Source organism: Pongo abelii, chromosome 1, assembly GCF_028885655.2.
Source record: "Pongo abelii isolate AG06213 chromosome 1, NHGRI_mPonAbe1-v2.0_pri, whole genome shotgun sequence".
Lineage (NCBI taxonomy): Eukaryota > Metazoa > Chordata > Mammalia > Primates > Hominidae > Pongo > Pongo abelii.
Window position 1 is genome coordinate 169,469,567 of NC_071985.2, and position 22,143 is coordinate 169,491,709.

At 41.6% G+C, this 22,143-nt stretch overlaps 1 protein-coding gene across 1 annotated transcript in view; it reads right to left on the bottom strand.

Annotated features, from left to right (window-relative positions):
• Positions 1-1,954: 1,954 nt before the first annotated feature.
• The window catches only part of PGM1 (phosphoglucomutase 1), a 66,637-nt gene continuing 46,448 nt past the window's right edge, over positions 1,955-22,143 (bottom strand). The window contains exons 8-11 of the mRNA XM_002810739.6: positions 13,529-13,664; positions 10,333-10,516; positions 7,712-7,846; positions 1,955-2,613 (exon numbers count right to left, since the gene is read on the bottom strand). Coding sequence (XP_002810785.2) covers positions 2,524-2,613; positions 7,712-7,846; positions 10,333-10,516; positions 13,529-13,664 — 545 coding nt within the window. The 3' untranslated portion in view covers positions 1,955-2,523. The remainder of the gene's footprint in view (positions 2,614-7,711; positions 7,847-10,332; positions 10,517-13,528; positions 13,665-22,143) is intronic.

The window sequence follows — 22,143 nt, forward strand, 5'->3', positions numbered from 1 at the left end:
CCTGAGCTTTTAACTTCCAAGCTGTTGCCAAGTGGAGGCAGGAAAAGCAGTTGAAATACGATCAGGGAGGAGGAAACTTTTGAAGCCATTCCAGGGGCCACAGAACTGGGAGTATCCGCAGCTGATTCAACAGATGAGGAGGCAGAAAAGGGTCAGGAAACATGAACGATACTTAGGGTCAGAATTCCAGTTCCAGTTCCACCACATGGTAGCTGAGAACCTGGGGCAAATTAATGAGCTTCTGTTGAGCTTCAGTTGCCTCAACTGGAAAGCGAGAATAATGATGTCTCGCTTCGAGGGTTACTGGAAAGCATCTACCCCAACATCTGAGATAGAATAGGTGCTTGGAGAATATGTAGGTATTGCCTACACAACTCATAACATTTATCCCATACAGTTTCTACTTGTGCTAGACTCGATTCCCCCAGCTAGTCTTACAGGCAGCTTGATGGCACGGGCTCTGTGTTATACAGCTCTTCCTCCCAAGCACCTCACACTTAATGTAGGTCAATACATATTTCCGGGCTGACTGATACATCCGGATATCCAGATCTCTGCAGGAGCTAATATAATGCCAAAATAACAGAGTCTTTGGCATCCAGAGCACATAGTATCCCCCTTTAATGCGTAAAGCACAGGGGCATTTGCACACCTTTCTTCCACATTAGGTGTAGCCTAGAAGTAGCCAGTCCGTAGGAGAAATCTGAAGTGGTTTGAACCCTGTAGGGCTGGAGCTGCACTGTCTGGGAGCATCTACCACTCCCCAGCAGTGTGATCTTGGGTGAGTAACTGAACCTCCTCTGTAAAATGGGAATATTCAGAGTACCTACCTCAGAGTTGTCAGGAAGATTTAAAGAATATATGGAAAGCACTCAGAAAGAATATATGGAAAGTGCCTGGCAAGGGGTTAATGTTCCAGACAAACTCATCACCACCACCACCATCATTGTCATCATTGTCAAAGCACAGTTTTGTTTGCTGAGCTGGCAACAATGGAAATCTTACTCCAGATAAAGATCCTGCCACCTGTACCAGGGAGTCCATACTGAGTAGGGGAGGGGTACAGAGCTGGGCTGACTTTTTAGAATAGCCCATATGGCAAGGTGACTTTGTGGAAGTACCTTGGAAATGTAAAATGTGTTACAAATATTAGTGTTATAGTTTTTGTTTTTCCTGTATATACAGTACTTTAAAATCTAAAAATGGTATCATAAACATAATCCTAGTTTTCACTTATTTAACAATGTACCATGCACTAGCTACTGTGCTCACTGCTTTACACAAATGTACTCACTTAAGGTACTCAACAATTCATAAAGGTAGAACTACTTTCATCCCCACTTTAAGGATAGGGTAATGATATTCAAAAGTCACTCAAGGTCTCAAGCAGGATTCAAACTTGGGTCTGTTGGCTCTCAAGTCTATGCTTTTAACTATAATATACTCGTGGATGGAATATAAGTGTTCTGAGCTGAATAAGATGTCAGTGGGCTCAGATTTTTGGCCAAATGTCAGTAACCCTGCTCTCAGATTCTGAGGGTTCTGCCTCCATCCCTTCAATAAGCGTCAAGGCATCTCAGCACGGCAGAGCACGTACCAGTGCTTTGCTATTTAAGCACTAGGAAGAAGAAAATCACTCTTCCTTTCCCTTGTTCCAAGTTAACCATGTCAAGCTTGATTTGTCTACCTTGGAAGAATCCAGAGCTCAGTTGACCCTGCTAAGATTTTAAATTACAATTCTCTTAAAATTTATGTTACTTTTTAGAATATTCAGGACAATAAAAAAATTACAGTTCTTGAGTCTAAGGATGTGCAACCTAGCCTAGAGACCATTTCATTTTCTGACTAGGACATGAAAACAAAATACAATACTCCCCTCCTTCTAAAAAAAAATTGTTTTTCTCTCTAAAATCAAAAAAGTACTTTGCAGTTAAGAAAAAAAGACGACAAGCAATAGTAGCTTATTTTCCTTTATTATCCCAAAATATCTGTGTGAATGGGACAATGTCGCAAAACAAGGCAGAAATCTGTAGCCAAGTACGTCTCACTCAGAGGAAAGAACTGATTGGACAGAAGGCACCAGAAATTGCATTTTGTTGGGTTACATATAAACAGGAAATGGGGGGAAAGATTCACGAAAGAGAAAGGAACTTGCACCGTCATTTCACTGCCACATCCTAAGGATGAAGAATGGCCTCGCTCACTGCTGATGCTCCACCTGTAGCTTACATTGTAGTGTAAACTGTACCTGATGCTAAGGAGACAAATACCCACACAGCAGCAATGCAGGAGGGCATGAAAAGGAATTGAGATTGATCTAAGCCCGCAGGTCCTCTTTCCCTCACAGCTCCCAAAGGCATCTTGTTTGGCAGTGCCTTGCAAATGCACTGCTCATCAACTGGTTAGTGGAAAAGTCAAATCCTAAAAAGCTTGGTGAATACATTTTGTTTCTGTCATGCTCTTCAATCAGATGACTTGGATGGGTCCGGGGGTGGAGGGACGTACCACATCAGGCCTGTCTTCTTAGGTGATGACAGTGGGTGCAGTGCGTCCCGTCCTCTCCTGCAGTTGGGACACTTTCAGAGCAATGGAAATAAGGGGGGCCAACATGACCTGAGGAAGACATAGAGAGAAGCTTTTCCATCACTTCCTCTAAGCACAGATGCTTAGCTCCAAACCCGTATGTCTGACTGCCTACTTCCAGGTCTCCAAGGCTCCTCAAACTCCACAAATCCAAAAACAAACACATGTTATTTCCCCCAATACCTAGTTCCAGCAGTTTCTATTTCAGTGGATCAACACTACAGTCTTTCAAGTGAAGTGAACAACTAGGAGTTGCTCCTGACATCTTCCTCTGCATTTTCCCCATGCCCAGTCCATGAGCAGGCCTAAATGACTTTCCCCACTAAATCTCTCTCCATGGTCTCCTTTTCTCTCCACTCTCCTGCTGTAAGTCTTGCTAAGTCAATGTCCTGTCTCTTACCTGGAGCAGTGAGTGCCTCCACATCCACTTGTGCATCTTCCAATTTCTTTCCCACACTGTACCCAATGGGATTGATGTGGTTTGGCTCTGTGTCCCCACTCAAATCTCATCTTGTAGCTCCCATAATTCCCAAGTGTTATGGGAGGGACCCGGTGGGAGATGATTGAATCATGGGGGTGGGTCTTTTCTGTGCTGTTCTCATGATAGTGAATGGGTCTCATGAGATCTAATGGTTTTAAAAACAGGAGTTTCCCTGCACAATTTCTCTCTTTTGCCTGCTGCCATTCATGTAAGACATGACTTGCTCTTTCTTGCCTTCCACCGTGATTGTGAGGCTTCCCCAGCCACGTGAACTGTAAGTCCAATTAAACCTCTTTCTTTTGTAAATTGCCGAGTCTCGGGTATGTCTTTATCAGCAGTGTGAAAACAGACTAATACAGGAATCTTTTTTTTTTTTTTTGAGATGGAGTTTCACTCTTGTTGCCCAGGCTGGAGTGCAATGCTGCGATCTTGGCTCACTGCAATCTCTGGCTCCCAGGTTCAAGCGATTATCCTGCCTCAGCCTCTCTAGTAACTGGGATTACAGGCATGTGCGACCATGCCCGGCTAATTTTGTATTTTTAGTAGAGACAGGGTTTCTCCATGTTGGTCAGGCTGGTCTTGAACTCCCGGCCTCAGGTGATCTGCCTGCCTTGGCCTCCCAAAGTGTTGGGATTACAGGTGTGAGCCACTGCACCCGGCCTAATACAGGAATCTTTAAAAATGCAACAAGCCCTCCCCACATCTGCTTCTCGCTTAAAGAAAAAAGAATTCTGTTCCTTAAGTAAATAAATGCTTTCAATATTAAAAAAAAAAAACTACTAATCTAGTTGAACTGCCCATTTTACAGATGAGAAAATTGATACCCAAAGAGATGAAGTGATTTGACTAAATGACTCAATAGCAGAGCCAGGAGTAGTATATTTTCTACTGCTGACTGCTACTTTTTCTTATCTAAATCTCCACCGATTCATTATACCTGGATAAGGAGAATCAACTCCACCTGCTGAAACTACCACGTGCCATTCCCCTTAGGGCTTGGGCAGTCCCCACAAAGTGCTGATGGCCTAGCAGCTGCAGAATAAGGAAAGGCAGCTCCCTGGATAGACGGTGATACACGTGGGCATTGTGGGAACCTCACACCATCCACTGCCATTCCACCTCCTGAGGACTATGGTTCAGAGGAAACAAATTTCATTCATTCTTTGAATCTACCATGTGCCAGGCATTTATCTTGATGATCAAAAGACAAACACAATTTCCTTCTTCCTTTTCTCTTGTGCAATTACGTGTCTATAATGCAGACTCCATTGCCTTTGGTTGAAGTTTTAGGGATGCCTACAACACAACAAGGTACTGGTGATGACTGAAACTGGGGCCTGGCCACTGGAAAAAATGTAGAAGTGAAGCATTCTCTCATCTCCCACTTTCTGTAATAAAAGCAACTATACGCTCATGTGAGGTACCTACAATGGTCAAATTCATAGACACAGGAAGGAGAAAGGTGGTACCAGGGATTGTAAAAAGGGAGAAGTGGGGAGGTACTGTTCAATGGGTATAGAGTTTTAGTTTTGGGGAAAAAGTTTTAGAGATATGTTGGACAACAATATGAATATGTACAACATTATTAAACTACATACTTAAAAATGGTTATAATAGCAAATTTCATGTTATGCTTAAAATTAGACTAAAAAAACTAAGAGAGCTGCTTATTCTGAAAAGTTAATCCTATATGCCAGCCACAGTGTTTAAACATTTTACATTTATTATCTCCTTAAATCCCGGTAACAACTGGATGAAGTAGGTATTACTCTGCCATTTGACAGACAAGGAAACCAAGACTCATAAAATTGTAACAACTTACCCAGGGACACACAGTTATTAAGTGGCAGGAATAGAATTTAAAACAACATCTCTCTAACTTTGCTCAAAACCACTATGCCAGGGGTTTCCAAATGAGTTTCAAAGGATTTTAATTAGGTGTTAGAAGAAAAAAGCCTTTGTAGAAAAATAAGCATGGCAAATGCTATTTGTTTTATTTTACTTTCAATTTTTTAATAAAAATTGTTTATGTTTAAGGTATATAATATGATGTCTTGATATACAAATACATAGTGAACTGATTACTAGAGTCAAGCCAACTAACGTATCAATCTTGTCACCTACTTACCTTTTTTGTTAGGGTGGTGATAGTGAGAAAAATTAAGATCTATCCTCCCAGTACATTTCAAGTGCTACTCATTATAGCCATCATGTTGTACATTCCATCTCTAGAACTGCTACATCCTACATAACTGAAATTTTGTACCCTTTGGACCAATATCTCTCCATTTTCCCCATTCACTAGCCCCTAGTAAGCCCCTTTCTGCTCTGTTTCTATGAGTTTCACTTTTTTTAGATCCCACATACAAGTGAAATCATGCAGTATTTGCCTTTCTGTGTCTGGCTTATTTCACTTAGCATAATGTCCTCCAGGTTCATCCATGTTATTGCAAATGGCAAGATTGGCAAGATTTTGGTTTTTGTTGTTTTAAGGCAGAATAATTTTCCATTGTGGTATACACACACACACACACACATATATATCACAATGTCTTCATACATCTGTAGATGGGCACTTAGGTTGGTTCCATATCTTGACTATTGTGAATAATACTGAATGAACAAGACAGAACAGATATCTCTTTGACATATTTATTTCAGTTCCTCTGAATATATACCCAGAAGAGGGATTACTGGATCATATATTAGTACTAAAAAATTTTTAACTTTTTGAGGAACCTCCATACTTTTGCTTATTCCAAAATAGCTATACCAATTTATATTCCCACCAATAGTGTCTGATGGTTCCCTTTTCTCCACATCCTTGCCAACACTTGTTATCTTTTGTCTTCTTGAGAATAGCCATCCTAACAGGTGTGAGGTGACAACTCATTGTGGTTTTGATTTTCATTTCCCTGATGATCAGTGATGTGGACCACCTTTTCATACGCCTGTTGGCCATTTGTATGTTTTCTTTGGAGAAATGTCCTTCAGCAAATGCTATGTAAACAGGCACCTTTACTGCAAGTCTTCTCGGCACCCTCTTTTCTTCTTTCCTTTTCTTTTTTTAGAGATGAGGTCTTGCTATGTCACCAGGCTGAAGTGCAGTGGGTATTCACAGGTGTGATCCCACTACTCATCAGCATGGGAGTTTTGACCTGCTCTGTTTCCAACTTGGGCCGGTTCACCCCTCCTTATGCAATCTGGTGGTTCCCCTCTCCCGGGAGGTCACCATATTGATGCCAAACTTAGTGCAGACACCCAACAGGCATAGCACAATATAGCCCAGAACTCCTACGCTCAAGTGATCTTCCTGCCTCAGCTTCCTGAGTAGCTGGGACCACAAGTGTAGGCCACCATGTCCGAATTCTTGGAGCCTTTATGGTGCATTGTATGCTGTGAATCACCAAGAAGGGAGTAATATACCACAACACTTCCCCAACTTTTTTTAAGCTATGGAGCTCTGGTTGAGATAAGGATTGTGAAAAATACTTAAAGAAACTCTGTCCTGTCCTTCACTGCTTCCCCTTGGTGCCTCCATTTTTGGGGGTTGTCCTTCAAGTTCACTGTCCCACCCTTTGCTCCCGGAGTCCCTCCTTATTCTGATATACTTCTGAAGACTTTTGGGGGAATGGCTGAGGAACCCAGCTCACCAGGCTGCAGGTCTGCAGACTGTTCTGTGAAGACACATGAAACTGCCTCTCCTTGCCCCCACCAAATCTAAGACCCAGTGTGTGTTCTGCCCAAGCAGGTGATCAGACCAAACAAAGCAATGAAAGGCTGGTAATAGAGCAGAACACCAGATGAGGGGCTGCTTTAAAGATCAATTATCCTGGGTTGAGTGCAGTGGCTCACACATATAATCCCAGCACTTTGGGAGGCTGAGGTAGGAGGATTACTTGAGGCTAGGAATTCAAGACCAGCCTAGGCAATGTACTAAGACCTCCTCCCTATAAAAAGAAAAAACAAAAGAAATGAGCAGAGCATGGTGGCACGTGCCTCTAATCCTAGCTACTCAGGTAGCTGAAGTAGGAGGATTGCTTGAGCCCAGAAGGTGGATGTTGCAGTGAGCTGAGATTGTGTCACTGCACTCCAGCCTGGTCAACAGAGTGAGACCCTGTCTCAAAAAAAAAAAAGAGAGATTCATTATCCTTACTAGGCATGTAAACCTATTAACTGTTGCTTAACTTTTCTGTGCCTCAGTTTCCTTATCTGTAGCACAGAGAATAATAGTCTAAGTTATTTGAGAATTAAATGAGTATATTTTCATAATGGGCTTACAACAGAGTCTGGCAAACCATAAATGCTCAGAAAATTTTTTATTTTTAATTAATTAATTTATTTATTATTTATTTTTGATACAAGGTCTCACTCTTGCTCAGGCTGGAGTGCAGTGGTGTGATCTTGGCTCACTGCAGGCTTGACCTCCTGGGCTCAGGTGATCCTCCCACCTCAGCCTCCCTATTTTTATTATTATAATTATTATCTATAATGTTGTTGACATGGAGAAAGAAACATGGAAGAAAGTAAGCACAGCTGGTACCTTGTTGAGTCATTTGAGAAATGGGCATTGAAACACAGGCTCAATGGGAAACTATCATTCCCTTCAACAGAATGAACTAACCAGGGCACAGGGCTGGGCATTACCTGGGGGTCCTGGTTAATCTTGGCAATGTCCTTCTCATAGGTATCGATGTACAGCCGAATGGTGGCCCCGGCACTCCCAGTGCCGCTCAGACGGAAGATGATTCGAGAACCATCTGTGAAAATGAGCCGCAAGCCCTGGAAAAGATAAGCAGAGGTTTTTTTTCCCCATATGCTGGGAGACTGAAGGCTGGCAAATTATGAGGGGTCTATTTGGGAATGTAATTTCATCCATACTTGATCAATTGGAGGGTTAAATCCTTGATAAATGGCAGCAGCTGCCCCTTGTGAGCCTGCCTTCCGTCACCCTCTCTGCATCCAGCTGATGGGGGCTTAGCTATGGTGGGAGAGGCATTTCCAGGGTCAGGGGAGACCTGACCTCAGTGATGCTGGGTGATGTGAGGGCTTCCCTCCTCTCCCCACTTCCCTGTGATTTATGGACTAAACATTCCAGCTTGAAGCTTAATAATGAAGCACATAAAGCTGCTAGATGCAAAAATTCAGCCCCCAGATCAAAAAGGAAACATGGACCAAAGGGGCTGAAACCAGAGCAGAAGAGGTTTCAGGCAGATGAGGGGAAGAACTCTTACAAACCACTAGCAAAGGTCCTCAAAAGAGAACAGGAAGCCAGAGGTCCCAAATGGCAGAGACTGGCTATTCCCAACCTAACAAGCAGGAGCCAGTGGCCAATCTCCTGCCGATCCCTGATGACTCAAAGCGAGGTCTGTGTGAAGTGCCAAGCCCATCCTTGTCTCTGCTGCCCTCTCTTTTTCCTCCCCAGCGGTATCTCTGGACATCAATAATCTTCTCACTTGGGGAAAAATGTGTGGGAACTCTGGGGTAGATATTTCCCAACCTGAGGGAAGAAGGCTGGGACAGAAGTTGCCTGAGGGCTCTTCGGTCTTTATGAGTCTATCCATCCTCTGTAAAAAGGAGAACTTTGCATAACGCCAAAGACTGACCAAAAAGACGCTGCTCCTCACCTGCTGTTCGTCACTAATCCCCATCTGGTATTTAATGGTGCCATTCATTAGCACTGATTAGTGAAGACAGTAGATGAAATACACAGAGGACATGCCACAGTTAGTCACTACGGGAAGGATATGGTCCATTTTCACTGACCATTTCTTGCTTTCCAGAAACACACCAGGGTTGGTCTCCTTTCCTCACAGCTTCAACTTGAAGCCTCTAAAATTCTTTTCACTAGATTGCAGATGTTCTATCTACATATGTTGGATCATATTTTTCCCTCCTATCTGGTCTCACATCTAAATGCTTGGATTTTCTGATTACAGAAAGTGGGGCAGCTGCTTTCTTTACAGCACAGAGGGCAGCTCTTGAGCTTAGGCCACTGTCTCCTATACACACCTTTGCACCTCTCCTCCCTCCTGGCAGATGCCAGAGGCACTGCAGAGCTGGGATTTACTTTTCCTGGACTTCCCTTCTGTCTCTGAAGGCTTAATTACACAAACTTCTGTCCCACTCTGCCATCCCTCAGTTCCACTCTCTCCTTTTCTACACCCCTTTCTTCCTCAACCACAGGTCTCTCTTCTAATTATCTCAGGCATAATTTACAATCATCCAAACTGGACCCAAAGTTCTCACAAATGGCAAACAGGCACAAGGATGAGAAACCACTTGTGCTAGAAGTTGAGGAGGGGAGACTCCAGGCACTGAGGGTTGCTGTGGCCCATCCATCCATTCACTGCCTGCTCCCCAGAGGGAAGCTTCCAGTAAATCCCACAGCCCAGCCCTTCCAAACCCTATGAGATGCCTTGAGAAGGACCAGGCCAAAAATCTGGGTCAACTGGAAAAAAGTAAACTGGGAGGTTGCAACAGAATCTTCATCCTGCTTTTTATTCTATTATGAATTGCGAGAGATGAGTTTACTCTGTGACAACAACAGGCAACAGAAGCAGAGGTGAGAGAACCCTGGGCCATAAGTGTTCATGAGAAGCCGGGAGAAAGCCTGACCCAGCCTGCAGCCTAGGGTACCCGGCACACAGTGAGGGAAGCACTAACAATTCTGTCCACATCTAGAGATGCTCCAGGCCCTAAACTGTGGCATCTTGCCAGGTACTGCTGTGTTAGGTGGGGTGCCAGTCACGTGCTGCGAATGACGATGGTCAACGTTTCTAAGTCTAGGAATGCCTCATCTATTTTTCTCTCCTTTAGAAACTAGAACATATGAGAGAAACGTATAAAGATAATGCCACTTACATGCTGTCACTCTGCTATAATCTGCTGACAGAAAAGAGAGGAGTTGATATCTAAGTTCCCACGATTCTCCCGCTTTCTTAGATTCTGGGTCTCCTTTCTGCATGTACAATGGACACATCATCTTGCATATAATTCCAGAGGGTGCAAAAATCCCTCTGGAGTCCAGGTTAAGAATCCCAGAATGAGGGTAACGGACAGTGCATAGAACCAGGGCATAAACCACTGTCCCAACGAGAGCATGTGAGAGTCACGTGGGACATCAGAAAACCAGTAAGAACAGCTACCCTAGAAAAACACGGCAGCAAAAGAAAAATGGCCAACAGGAACTTTTTCATTTTTCCCTTGAGATGTCAGAGATGAAGCTCTGAGGTCTCTCTCCCACTTACACACAGGTCTGTTTCTACCTGATTTCTTGAAATGCTTCCATCCACTGGGTCGCTGTATTCAAAGTTATCGGCCTTCTCCACGGTGTAAACTTTGTCATTTGCTGAGAACTGCTTCCCCACAAAGGAGCGATCAAACATCAGGGCTTCCAAGTCCTTCATCATTTTGTTTGCGCCCTCAGCTTCCACCTCCTCGTAATCATACCTGGAAGAAGTCACGAAGTTGAGGCCCACGGGCTGACTGCAGATCACACCAAGGCCTATCAGTCAGCACTTTCTTCATCATTTGTTTGGCCCTCCCCCAAAACTATCTAACTTCAGAAGAAGCTGGCAAAAAAAAATACAGGCCTGTCAGTCACTGGGGGTGGAACAGGCCAGGGATGAAAGGAAGGGTTTGGAGGATTTCAGGGAAGGGTTATGAGCTTCTGAATAAGCAGAAAACACCCATCTTGGCATTTCTACAGAATAAAGCTCTAAGATGTTTCAAAGGCTTTTGAAAGATGCTATCTAACATTTAGTCACCACATCCTGAGGAGGTAAAATGAAAAGCAATGTTATCTCTGGAGAACTCTCTTGAAAGGAGCACGTGACTCAGGCACTTCTCCTCCAAGCTCCCTGGGCTTCTCTGGGGTGAATGCTGGGCCTGCTCCCAGCCTGAGACCTGCCTGAGGCTGCTGAGATTTTGACTAAGGAGAGTTCCAGCTCCACAGGAGCTTCCTAAAGCAGGGCCAAGTTTTCACCGACCAGATGAAGACACCAAACACTGACTCTTTACATCTAAAATGCCTCTTTTTTCTTTCATTAATTTTAGTAAGTTTCAAGATACATGTGCAGAATGTGCAGGTTTGTTATATAGGTAAATGTGTGCCATGGTGATTTGCTGCACCTATCAACCCATCACCTAGGAATTAAGCCCCAAATGCATTAGCTGTTTATCCTGATGCTCTCCCAATTTTTTTTTTTTAATTTTGTTTTAAGTTCCGCCTCCCTCCTTTCAGTGGGAGTGGACTTTGGTCCAAGGTCCTTTGGGTTCACCCTGACAGAGGAGGCCCAGTGCGGATGAAAAAGGGCCAAGGAAAAAAGTGCATCACAAATGAAATTCTATAAAGATGAGTTTTCCTTCAAGAATTCTTTTTGACTTCTTTCTTATGATGTTAAAGACTTGTACAGGTGGCTTTTCTTGACCTAGTGGCATACACCCTCTTGAGAGAGTTATTTTTTAGAAGCTCAAGATAGCAGAGTCTATATTTATTTGTAATCATGAAATAGATACGATATATGCAAGATGACACCTCTGAGACATGAGAAATGCTGAGGAATTAAGACCAGCCTATTCTGGCTCCAGGATTCTACGAATCAAGGGCCAAACATGTTGTCCCCTTAATCTTAAAGTCAGCTCTTTCCCCCAGTTAACATGATAAACAACAAGAAATTACAACCAGGTATTTGTGCTTTACATTTTTGACCTCTGGGTACTCCAGAGAAATGTTTTCTAAACCCTAGGCACAGAGGGGTGGAATAGAAAGAGTCTGGGTTTTGCAATCAGACAGATGAGCTATGAATCCAGCCTCTATTGGCTATTAATTGTGTGACTACAGGGCCAGTTGCCCTATCTCTCAGAATCTCAGCTACCTTATCAATAACTCTTTTGAAGCTAAAGTGAGACAATGCATGCAAAAGTGCAGCACTTTTGTTCAATAAGTGGAAGGTATAATGGAGTTTTAACTGATCATAAATGCAGGTACTAAGGACTTGATTTGTAATACTTGGTTAGCAGTTATATTTGATAATTAATAAAATTATGTTAAAATAGTTTTTATATGGAGGATTGTGACTAATTCAAGGGTGTGACCCTTTCTCTGAACAACCCCTCCTAACCTTATTCTACTCTGGCTATTGTTCACCTGTTAACTCATTCATTTATCTCTTCAAAACGTATTTATGCAGTCTCTACTATAAGTTGGGTGCTTAGGGCACAAAAACAGACATGGCCCTGTTTTTATGATACTCTAGGTTCTAGAGAGTTCATGACTGCTGTTCTGAATGACCAGGTTTTTCTGTCTGTTATTAAGTAGGGATTTTTTTGCCTTGGTTCCCAGGGCTACTGTGTGGTGTCAGGTAGTTATTACTTATTCCTTCCACAAAAGAGTAACGTGAAAGAGAAAGAGATCAATGAACCTGTCCAAAGTTAATAAAATAATTCTGATTAAGGAGCTTAATTTACTTAGTTGAATTCTTTCTTGACTATCCAGAGATCACGGACTATAAAATCTGGGATATATTTTTTAAATTCTCTGGTCTAACTCACCCATTTTATAGAACAGGCAACTGAGGTCCAGAGAAATTACACCTATTCATTTCTTATACATAAACAATTCATCTAATATCCTTTTTACCATATTTTCTCTCTATAATTGGAATACTGAGGTACAGAAAAATTCTTGTTAGATTTTTACACTAACTGGGGGAAAGGCAAATTGGAATTAGTGAAAAGTACTACTGTCAAAGTTTTTTTAATGCTTTTTAAAAATAGAAGTATGCATGATAAAGAATAATTACTAAGTATTCTAAGTATTTTGTTCACTGCTGAATTCCAAGTACCCGATGGAAATCGGGTATACAGTAAATATCTGTTGAATAAATTAAAAAAATATTGACAAGTATATAGCCCTTGGGGACCTATTTCACAAGGCAGAAAAGTTGATGTGGACTAAGCATAATTGTTTCTATAATTTATGAAAAAAAGTTTCTAGGCTTTCAGTGCCCCAGAGTTTACAAAACATTTTCAGACTCATTATTCATTTAATCCTCTCAACAGCTGGACTGTTATTCCCATTTCTACAGATGACAAAACTGAGTACAGAGAAAAGCTAAATGGCTCCCCAGTCTAATAAGGGGAAGAAATAAAATTCTAATCCATTTCTCTGAATCCAAATCCAATCTTATGATCATGTCCATCCAATGGGCACATTTAAAATGCTTATAAAGCATTTATTCTTTTGATTATGTTAGCTAAATTTTTAAAGCCTCACTCTTTATGGCTGACATAAAAATTGACTTCATTTCATCCCTGACCGAATTATTTTTAAAGTCTCCAATTGAGAGAGGCTGGATGAACTAGAGTTTTATTAGTACTTAGGAGAGGCTGTGGATGCGCAAGAATTCTCTCTGCCCACTTCCCCACCTTACCTTGTACCCCAGCTGGGCTGTGGCTCACCTGGTGAAGAAATTCCGGCCATACTTTTGCCAATGATCTTTGAGAATGTCCTCCACACTCTGCTTGCGGGTGGCTAGGATGGAGAGCCAGGCAAGGACAGCCCACAGTCCATCTTTCTCACGGATGTGGTCAGAACCTGGAAGGGGGAGAGCAAGCTGCTGTAAGAAACGTGCTTCTCCCAGTACCTGAGAAGGTACTTGATATGGTTTGGCTCTGCATCCCCACCCAAATCTCATGTTGAGGGAGGGACCTGATGGGAAGTGATTGGATCATGGGGGGCAAAGTTCCCCCTTGCTGTTCTCGTGATAGTAAGTGAGTTCTCATGAGATCTGGTTGTTCAAAAGTATATAGCACTTCCCCCTTCGCTCTCTCTCTCCTGCAGCCGTGTGAAGAAGGTGCCGGCTACCTCTTCATCATTCTGCCATGATTGTACGTTTCCTAAGGCCTCCCAGCCATGGTTCCTGTACAGCCTGCAGAACTGTGAGTCAATTAAACCTCTTTTCTTCATAAATTACCCAGTCTCAGGTAGTTCTTTATAGCAGTGTGAGAACAGACTAATACAGTACTCAACAGTAGGTGTGCAGACCCAAATAAAGGAGGCACACTGCCTGACTGAGGACTTGGGTACACAGGAGGAATCACATATTAAGTAGGCAACATGATACTGAAAAGAAATTGATGCTTCCCAAAGTGATTTAGAAATTTAAGGCATAAGTCAATAAAAGTGTCAGTGAGATAATTAGGTGGAATTTGATATATCAGTTATAAAGTATTAATGTGAAGAAAAAACACAATAGATCTTAAATGAACAAACAGCAGAAGAACATGACCATTATAAAATTTCAATAATTCAAATAGTCTGGTAGCTTAACAGAACAACAGAGTGCATCTGGAAAGAGATCCAAGCACACATGAGGCTTGAGTGTATGACAAAGGTCTCACTGCAAGGCTGTGGGAAAAGAGTAGATTACTTTTTAAATGGCATTTGGATAACTGGATAAATAGCTTTAAAAAATTGTTTTCTTCCCTATAAAACACCATAACAAAAATAATTCCAGTTGAACTAAAAATTCGAATGTAAAACCTGAAAGCTTTTAAATACTAGTATATATTATATTAATATACATTTCTTTTTATATATTTACATATATAAATCTTAGGGGTGATAATGTAAATTCAGTATTCATAAAAGAAAACATTGATGTATTTATCTACTTAAAAATCAGCATTTCTATACTGTAAAACTACTATGGACAAAATTAAAAGCCCATTGACAAACTTTAAAAAATTAAAGAGATCTGGTTGTTTAAAACTGGATAGCACTTAAGGTAGATGTTTAATACTATATATATATATATATATATATAATTTTATTTTTTGAGACGGAGTTTCGCTCTTTTGCCCAGGCTGGAGTGAAGTAGCATGATCTTGGCTCACTGCAACCTCTGCCCCGCCAGGCTCAAGCGATTCTCCTGCCTCAGCCTCCTGAGTAGCTGGGATTATAGGTGCCCGCCACCATGCTCAGCTAATTTTCGTAGTTTTAGTAGAGACAGGGTTTCGCCATGTTGGCCAGGCTGGTCTCGAACTCCTGACCTCAGGTGATCCATCCGCCTCGGCCTCCCAAAGTGCTAGGATTACAGGCGTGAGCTACTGTGCCCAGCCACATTTGATATATTTTAAGGCAGATGTTTAATACATTCAATATAGAAAAAATTATTATGTATGAATAAGAAAAAAGAATTTCAATAGAAAAACAGGCCAAGGATATCAATAGGCGATTTGCTAAACAATACACATACACATATACACCTAACCAATTGGTATAATAAAAAGCTGGTGTTATTTTTAAGAAGAAAAATTAAAGTTAAAACCACAATGAGAAACTGCTACTTGCTTGACAAAAGGTATAAAAATCCACAAGTGTAAAAATCTGAACAGCCAGTGCCAGGAGAATAAAAGGGAAATGGGATTCCACCATAGAGCTGGTGGGAGTGGACGCTGGCACAATCCTTCTGGACATCAATTTGGCAAAAAAGGATCAAAGCCTTCAAATTGGGCCTACTCATGGATCCAGCAACTCCAAGACACTGTTCTTCAACCATTAACGTTTGGTTAAACAAACCTTAATGATGTCTCTTAAAGGAGACATCTGTCTCCTGCTAAGGTCCTTGCTAAAATCTTTAACAAAATTTTTAAATGGGCTTCTCGGGAGTATGTGCTTATATGCATGGACACCCTTTTCCAAGAGCCTGATATGGAACACAATTGTCATTTTTTGCCTTTAAACTCCTTATTCTGAAAGAAAGCAGTCTACATGGAGCCTTATTTTCTGATTTCTGAATAGAACTGTATACAATTGCTCTATAATCACGCTCTCACATTATCCTATGTTGAATTCTTTATGTGCCTGCCCTACTGCACTTCCCGCTGGGTCTTATTCTTCTTGGAATTGTTAGAGTATCTAGCACCATGCTGGGTATGCAGGAGGCACGTGGTGTTTTTCCTTCCTCTCTTCATCTTTTCAGACCCAGCTCAAATGTCCTCCCTTTTTTAAGACTAGCTCCCAACTTCCCTAGGCAATCATGAACTCCCTTCTCTTTCTTCTCCTATAGCAACTTGCACAAAACATCTGGGGTGGCATCAGCCTCCTCGAGTCTCAACCATCTGTTTGTGAGCCTTTCTCCCCACTAACTGTGTGCTTCTTAGGGGCATCTCTTATTTATCCTTGTAATTAAGTCTGGTGACTAGCATAGCACAAGGAATACGGTAAATAACTAATTATGAAAGACTGTGTGAATGAATCAACCAATCAATTTACTCCAACACTTTCTCTTTCTATTTTTGGTTCTTAAAAAAACATGACTTTTTCTTTCAAAAGACTTTTCTCTTCAATAGGAGAAGTTAACAGTCCTCAAAACCCGGATGCCAGTAAAACTAGAGAGTAGGCAATATTTTTAGTGCTTTATATAACATATTTTAAAAATGTTTACCTAATTTTACTATCTTTAGACTTTTATTTGCCCTTACTGCTATTTTAAGGAGCAGAAAGCTCTCTGGCTCTTACGGCTTTTGCAAATGATATGTTTTGGCAACAGTTCATCCTGAGAAGCAAGATTCTGGCAGCTTCCCTAATATATTGGGAATTCATGACAGCAGTATACAGCTTGGAATTATTTGTCTGTGCTCCACTGGGTTTTTTTCTTCCTTCTTTTTTTTTCCTTAATTTTTTTTCTTTTTTCTCTTTTGGCTAGACTGAAAGCATAGAAGGCAGTGTTCCTTTGTGGCTTTTCCTGCCCTAAGTAAGGAACTTGATTTTTTCTTTTATGTGGAAATGAAAATAAAATCTAAAAATCTTACCCAACTCTGGCCAAGTTACTTGGAGATAACTAAATCATACACCTAATACTATAAACAAAATACCTGCCCTGGGTAAGGTATCTGATTCCAATTGCATAATCCTCAGCCTCTTTGGATATTCTGGTTCATCACTAATCACCTTGGATGTATCAAAAACTCCAGGTAATTCAATTAATACTCAAGAAGTTGGAGCAAATTTCATTTTCTTCACGGTTCTGATGAATGACACCAAGTTTCCAGTGGAAAATACCAATGGTGCAGGTACATGTTTCTAAAGCTATTCTTTTTGCAGTTGTGGCTCAGTAGATAAAGCTTGATACTTAAGAATCAGATAAACCTGAATTTGAGGCTCTGTTACTTGTAAACTACTTGAATTTGGACAAATCACATTTTCTGAGCCTCAGTTTCTTAAACTGCAAAACAGAAACAATGCTAACTTCTCTCTCATAACTGTGAGAAATTACTACGAAAAAGCAAGTAGAAATATTTTATACATTGTGAGGTGTAATGTAACTACTAGATACTGTTTTGAATAAAAGTATTTTATGGAAATACTTTATTTTATGGAAATATTTTATTTTATGGAAAAATAAAAGGATTTTATGGAAAATTATTACATTTTCCACTGACTTTATTATGCTTTTAAAAATAATGCTCCTTGACTGTACATATTGGAGAAGAAAATGGAAGAATATAACCTAATATGCTCTTTCCTCTGGGCACTGGGATTACAGTGTTTTTTTCCTCCTTCCTTATTTTCTCATAATGAACATAAATTACTTGTTTCATTATGTTTTAATTTTAGAAAGAAAACAAAGCCAAGCTCATTTAACTGTGAGAAAGGTAAAACATTCTGGGCAAGGACTTCTAGTCCCAGCTGGCACAAAAGACAGTGGTGGGTTTTGCACTGGGTCTCTTCACCCTTGCTCCGCTCAGGGACAGGAATTCACCCTTTCAGCATCTTCAAACACCTGTCACTTTACTTCGGCCTAATCAGCACCTTGTGATAAGCACATACTCGGCTCAGCCAGGGCACATCCTGGGTCTCAGCCAAGAAAAATGTCAACCATTCCTGAGGGAGCCAAGAGCTAACAGTTTAGGGATTGGGTTACATTTACCAGTATGGGCATCTCAGGAGCTGTCCTGGCTTCTGCCCCTGCCAGGTGACAGGCCTGAGGATGGGGACATGGCAGCTGAAAAACAGCTGCATGGAGTTCCCTGAAAGTACCAGTGTCTATCTGTCTCTTTCTTTTTCTGTCAATTTCTCTCTCTCCTCCAGCCCCCTGAACATACAGTTCTCACTTCCTGGAAAGCCCACTCCACATACACCTACTAGCCTGGCTAACATGTCCTGCAATTACTTTCAACTTCAGTCTTATCCAGGATGCCCTCCCCATGCCCTCTGTGCTTCTACCACTCCCTGTGATCACGCCGTACCCTAGACTATGAGTTGTACTCCCCAAACAGGGGTTGGCCCAAAGTCAGTTGTTAAGACAGTCTGCCCAAAGAATGGCCGGGCCCCAGTTGACTGGCTGGGAGGCTCAGGTGACCTGCTGTGTCTGCAGTCCTGTCCTCTTGGCCTTCCACTGCAAAAACAACTTCACTTGGAAAGGAAGGTTAGCTCCTCAGAAAGCCTTTTCCAGACCACTCCAGCCCCCAGGAGGCTGGCGCCAGGAACTGTCAGGCCTTCCACTTAGCAATGAGGCCTGACCTGCCTCATTACTGCCCCTGGAACTTGGTTTCCTTTCCATAAGGTGCCTTTGGAAGAAGGTAGTTTAAGTGCCTGATAAGCAGGAACTGTGTCCTAACACAAACTTCACTTTACACTCAACAAATGTGAATCAGTGCCAGCATATACCAAGCACATAAGAAGATACCAAGATGCACAAGGCGTGTCCCCTGCCCTCACAGATGAGCACAGACATACAGGTGAGGGAGACAGGCAGATAACAGTTTAACTGAGTGAGTTATGATTAGGGTATAAGCCTAGTTCTACTGGGGTACTGTCTAGGCTATCCCCAGACATGGGGTGCTACAATCTTCCCCTGTGGGCTTTGCCGACAGGGAAATGTACTCAGTAGCTATGCAAGTTAGGATGGGCAGAAAGCCAGAAAGAAAATCTAATCTCCTACACCACAGAACTAAGTTAGGCACCCTAAGAATAAAGCTCCCAAAGTACCCCTGTACTTCACCTTCTATTGCTTTGCACACTTGTAAGTCATGGAGCCCTCTATGAGAAGGCCTTGTTCACCATGTGTCCCAGAGTCTAACTCAGTATCCAGGATAAAGTCAAAGTTCAATAAATATTTGAGGAATGAATCAACGCAAAATGTACAAACATGAAGGACTTTTCATAAGAAACTAAAATTAAAAGAAATTTGCAAAGCGTTAATGTTGTATTTCTTTATCACTCCTTTATGATGCATTAGCACTAGAACCTTTAAAGATAGGACAGGGAAAAAATATTGCTAGCCTCTAGACCTGACCGGATCATAACTTACTATCTCTAAGTGATACCAAGTTCATCATCAACCTGGTTTCCCATCGCTCTTTCCCAAGTCCCCTATTTTCCTGAGGAAGGGTTCAAATGCATGGTATTGTATACTATTCAGTGACTTCATTTTCAAAGTCCCAACAATTCTAAGGTGGGATGGAACTGACCGTCTGCCCTCTGCCATTGTGTATAAACATGTACATAATCATCCATGGTTAGGAAGAAAAAACAGCTTTGTACCATGAGATCAACAAACAACAACAGGCTCATCCTGTCTAGTTCTGGTCCCCATTTATCCGTGGTGTTTGTAATGCTGACCTCTGAAGAAGTAAGTGTCCTAGCTTCTGTGATTACCATATCCAGGTGAGAAAGCTGCTGCTCCTCCAGCACAAACAGACTAATGTATAATGTATACAAACAGACTAATGTATAATGTTAGTAATATTCCAAGATTGTTCTTCAGATGCTAGTGGTTTGTTTTACTCAGTGGGCCAGTCCTGAAGTTAGACTCCTTTGCACCTCTTTGCAAGCAAACTTCTTTTCTTTTTTAAAAGCGCATTTCTTCCCACAAAGACCTTAGGGTTCCCAACCCTGGACTGTGGAGTGGAAGTGGTGTTGAGTCATTACAGGGGTCCCAGACTACGGCAAGAGGTGAGGTATGGATTCTCCATTGAGGTGGGTGGTTAAGCCAGAAAGCAGTGACCAGTCACTATGGTTCCAGCATCATACAGGAATTTACATCAGATACCTTTTAAAGTTCTTTCTTTTCCAACAGCAGGAATCTGTTTGTCTAAATGGAAGGTGCCAAGTGAATAGTGTTCACGAACGCATTCAACAAGCATTTACTGAGCACCTGTTCTATGCTGGGCTCTAAGGGAGGCTCGAGGGACACAATGCAGGATAAGATACATAAGATCTCTGTCCTCATGGCATATACAGCCTAGTGGAGCCAACAGACATTAATCGAATAACCATAAGTAATTATAAAATCACAGCTGCAACAAGTACAACGAAGAAGAGGTACATGGTGCCACAAGAGCCAATAATCAGGTGATTTGGCCCACTCTGAAAGGTCAAGGAAGTGTTTTTGAGAAATTGTCTCTGCTATCGCCTGGAAAAATACAGAAATAAAGCACTCTGTGCTCAATTAAGCTATAGAATTCAAATGTTTCAAAGTTCATAGAGTCACTAATGTCTACCCTGAGAAACTCTATGAAAGAACTGTTGGAAACATTCACTAGCAAGGGGCATGGTTGCTAAAAATTAACTCCTCTATAAATAAGAAGATCAAGAGTTCAGATAAATAAGCCCAGCTGTACTCATTCACAACAGCGATCTATGGCTATGCAGCCTGGCTGTTTAAATGTTTATCTCAGAAATATTACACAACAATTTTCTTTTTTTGAAGAGAGAGAGAGAGAGAAAGAGCTTGTGATTATCCTCATGATAATGAAGAGCATTCTCTCTTTGGATATGAAATATACCAAGGAGAAGCTAAAACCATGATTGGTACTAGGTATTTGTTGAGTGTGTTAATAAATGAGAACAAACTTTAACAATAGTCTAAAGTCTAACACTTTGGTTCAAAGAAATCAATTCCACAAACATAACATGAGAGACTTCCCTTGGCAAATAGTTCTAGGTAAAAACTTTAAGGGTTTAATTACCCACAACCTTACGTGGGCTAAACAGTATTATGTAACTTCCCAAAAACTAACACAAAGGAAAGTTATGTCAATAAAAATACAGTGTCCTAATCACTAGAAATAATCATCCCACCCCACTCTTCACTTGCCAGGCCAACCCTGGAAGATTTGGGCTCAGTTCTGGGCATCACCTTCTAAGAGTGGCATTGGCAAACTCAGAAGCACCTAGAGGCTGGCGCTGAGTCTATAAACAGTGTAAAATGAGGAACGACTGGAGGAAACAAAGATGGATGGCCTGAAGAAGGAAGGACCTGAGAGCTGCTTCTTGTATTTGAAGGCCTGTCGTGTAAGAGGAGCAGCTTGTGCCATCCTGTCTTCAGGCCTGTTCCCTGCCAGTCAGCACCAGGGATTCCTATTTGGCTCTGGGGCTCTGATCCCTCTTGCCCAAGGCTTCCCACATGGGTCTGTGGAAAAAGATGTTACTGTACATACTACAAAATGATGATAATAATAATCATTATTGCGGTGATGATATTGTATAATATCATCATAATTATTATATATAGTGGTAAACTATATTTAGGCAAAACTGTACTAACAGAATTCTTTACGGCAGAATGTTCTGGAATCTTCAAATGCTAATATCATTGTGAATATCCAAGACAGAGAAGTGTGGTCCAATTTTCCCAATTTTTCTTGACCTCTAGAACCCTCTCATGGAACTAGTATTCTTCCACATACCCACATGCTCTGGGAAACCTGACTCTAGACTTTTATCTTTTCACTAGGCTCAACACTGATACAGGTACAGGGCAACAGGAAACCAAAGGTTTTGACACAGTTGCTGCCTTCAAAGACATCTTCAGTCATAAAGAATGACTGATGCCAGGCCTGAACTAGATGACACTGTGAGGAGTTTCATGGGAGAAGACCACCTCATAGGCTCATTGGGCATTCATGTAGTATCCCTCAGAATAGCATGGCACCATGCCCATTATATGAAGTAGAAAAGGACTAAGCAGTGGCCTTGTAATCTCTGATTTAAACACCCACAACTTTGGGAAACTGTCTAGCCTTTGTTGTGGAAGTTGTTCAACCCCAAGACTCATCCAGCCTTC